The 3,261-nt window shown below is 39.0% G+C and overlaps 1 protein-coding gene across 1 annotated transcript in view; it reads right to left on the bottom strand.

Moving 5' to 3' along the window:
- Nucleotides 1–3,255, bottom strand: part of LOC103523144 — a gene marked incomplete at its 3' end in the record, with an annotated part of 10,799 nt that extends 7,544 nt beyond the window's left edge. Inside the window, exon 1 of the mRNA XM_008488212.2 lies at nucleotides 3,042–3,255. Coding sequence (XP_008486434.1) covers nucleotides 3,042–3,144 — 103 coding nt within the window. The remainder of the gene's footprint in view (nucleotides 1–3,041) is intronic.
- Between the last annotated feature and the right edge of the window lie 6 nt (nucleotides 3,256–3,261).

Genomic DNA, 3,261 nt, shown 5'->3' with positions numbered 1-3,261 from the left:
TGCGTGATGTGTTTTAGGTACTTTTTCATCAAGGTGAGGGTATTCCCGCATCAGGTCTTCCAAACACCTTGCTTTCCAAATGGACTCACCCCTGTAGAAGAGTGAGGACTTTTCTGTACTTGAATAAAGAAGTCTCTGAATTTGGGACTCAAGGTTCCACCATCAATCTGACATGTTGAAATGCTTCTCGCATTCCAGTTCGTTCCATGGGAATTTTTGGGTTACCTTCCTCTATTGAAAGTCCTTCAATTACATATATCTTATATCAGCGTTAATTGCGCATGAATTGTATATGTTCTATTAACCTGTGACATTTCATATATTCCTTCTGGTTGTAGGAAGCAGCATGACCATTTATTATGATAGTTCATAAATTCATTATCATAATTGATATAAAACAAACAGAAGATTTTCCAACAAGTATGAGAAGAATACCTCAATTAAATGCTAGACAAATACACATTATACATTTTGTGAGATTTCGGTGATATTGTTGTTTTTCAAATCCACGAGTATCCAGTAAAACAAATAATGCATGATGAAGTCATTTTTTATTAAAAGATAGATCTTCTTTTATGTCGATAAAGTTTATATAAAAGACTATTGAAATAGTGAATTTGTCTCCAAATTCAGAAGTATTACAATTGCTAGTACGGAATATTATGGAGCGACTTGTTAAGACATATAATCATAAGAATGTAATCGAGAGTTACAACATTTTTAAGTATTTTATCATACTATAAACAAATTTTCATATAGATGTATTATCCAATTCATGAAATTTATTATGCTATATTTTTTACTTCAATTGTAACATCTCTAATATTATTATATGCTTAAAGATAATCTACATAACTACTGGCACAGACGTACCTGTCCTTAATTTTCATTCAGCACAGGTATGATCAAGGGGGAGCCGCCCACTCGGAATGTTCCGTTCTCTCAATGATTTTTCAACCTTCTAATCGTTTAATCTCATCTTCTACTTTTGAGGTCTTTAATGGCATACGGAGACAGAACGAGCTTTCACAAGATAGGTTTTACTACCTCTTTCATGTGAAAAGTCAGCCTGGTGATTAGGATACACTCACATAAGCGTCCGAGAAAAGGTTCTTGGAACTCTGCTAATAGATCTTCCAAGCTATAGGCTCTTTGTGACCTCTCGACGCTTTTATACGTCCTCAGCCCAATTGATTTTCATTTCACTGTAACCATTCAACGCCCTAATTATCGTACTGACCTTAGCTTGAATGACGTTATAGTTTGGCGTGAAAAACATCTTCTTCTTATGTTCTTATCCCTCTTAACATTACGCCCACGCCCTTGGAGCAGAGAACACCTCATCAGTGTACGTTCTTGAGCTGAGAGTTAGTCTCTTGAATATTCTCTTGTCCCGGAAAATGTCGGTTGAAATCTTCGTGGCTAATAGAAGACACGGCCGCTCCGGTGTCAAGTCCATCTCCAAACGAACGCCATCTACAAGGAAGAGATACAAACATTTTATCAGTGGACCTGATTTTGACATAATCATGAGAATTAATGCAATTAATCTCTTCAGTGTCACTCAGCTCATGGTCTGATAAATTATCCACCTCATGTACACTGGTATCATTACGAGATTTACAACACTTGCCAAGTGTCCAACCTTCCCACAACTACGGCACGTTGATTTCACGTAAAAGCAGGACCCAGAATTGTGATTTTCCGGCCGCAACGAAACACTGAACGTTCGTTTCCCGCGCGACGACCTCTGTTTGGTTCAGAATTGAAATGCTGACCGCTTTTTGACTGAGCATTCTTGACTAAACTGAATGTTTCCACTGGGATGAAAGGTTGGCTGATATTAGAACTCTCTCGTTTAGATAACTCTATAGCTGATGCCTTCTTTACAATAGCATCAAAGGTGACACCATATTCATCTAATAATAGCTTCTGCCTAATCTCAGGGTCTTTTAAACCTCGGATGAATTGTAGTTTTAAGAAAAGCTCATCAATAAGTTTTCCACAGTCGCATATGAAGTTACAATTAACTGTCATATTTCTCAGAGCTACACAATACTCCTGGACTGACTCTGAGTCACTCTGAACCCGGGATATGAACTTATGTTGCTCCACGTAGATATTTTTCTGTCCATCCAACAAGTTTTTCAATATAGAAGACAATTCTTCGTAACTTTTGTCCTTCGGGTCAGATGGCAGAATTGTGGCACAGAGGTCCTTATGAACCCTAGGGTCCAAACTATTCAATAGTACCAGGGCCTTGTTGTGCTCATCAGAACATGATATCAAATCCAGATAAACATCTAATCTATGCAAGAAATTACTTACAGTTTCAAATTCCGGATCATAACTTTTGAAGTTCACTTTACCAGCATGTACTTGATGGCGCTGGTGACTAGATGAAGAAGGTTCTGACTCATTTGTCTTTGCCTTTGAGATCAGAGTTCTCAACTTCACTAGGAGATTCTCCCAGTCGCGATTGAAAGTCCTCCGCACTTGGGATTCCAACTCCAAAGCTTCCACGTCATCTTTCTTCAATAATTGTTCCTCGATTCCATCTTGAAGTTCTTCGAATTTCCCATTGGCCGCCTCCACTTCTTGTCTTCTCACCAGCAGTCTCTCGTAGTCGATGCATTCATCGCTGACGTCTTCTACATAAGTAGCTAGTTTCTCTATGAGAACCGCCCTTCTATGACAGAGCTGCTTTAAAGACATGTTGGGACGTTTCACACCTCGTCGCCACTGTTATATTCTTAAGAACAACAGAATAGGTTATATTTCAAGAAAAGGAACGATGATCATTTTATTGGAGCAAGATACAAGACTGGGAAATCAGAAAGTCACATTCAGAATATGAGCTGGCCAAAACCAAACCAAATGTATACTACACAAAGGTATCCTATTTACAGTGTTCTTTGGAATACGAACCCACATCGTACCTGTCCACGCTAGCATCGCGAAAAGGTAATAAACGATATCCACTAAAAGTTACAATAATTCTTCAGAGCTACCGATTATACAGTACCCATTTTCCAACTTACCTCGGAAAGAATAGTCACTAACAATGACTCCACTAGACTGGGCAATATGGATGACAATACCCCTGGAGTCCGTATGAGACCTCCTATCTTCATCCCAAGCCATGCCTAGTGGCTCTATCTGTAGAGACTTCACATTGATGAAATCCACACGTTGCAACGCCTGTAGACCGCGCAGGGAGTTCGAACCCACAATCACCAGGTCACAGTTCTCTATTTGAAC

The sequence above is a fragment of the Diaphorina citri genome, unplaced genomic scaffold (assembly GCF_000475195.1).
Source record: "Diaphorina citri unplaced genomic scaffold, Diaci psyllid genome assembly version 1.1 scaffold16007, whole genome shotgun sequence".
Classification (NCBI taxonomy): Eukaryota; Metazoa; Arthropoda; class Insecta; order Hemiptera; family Psyllidae; genus Diaphorina; species Diaphorina citri.
The sequence above is the reverse complement of the archived record's forward strand: the minus strand, read 5'-3'. Positions and strand labels throughout refer to the sequence as shown.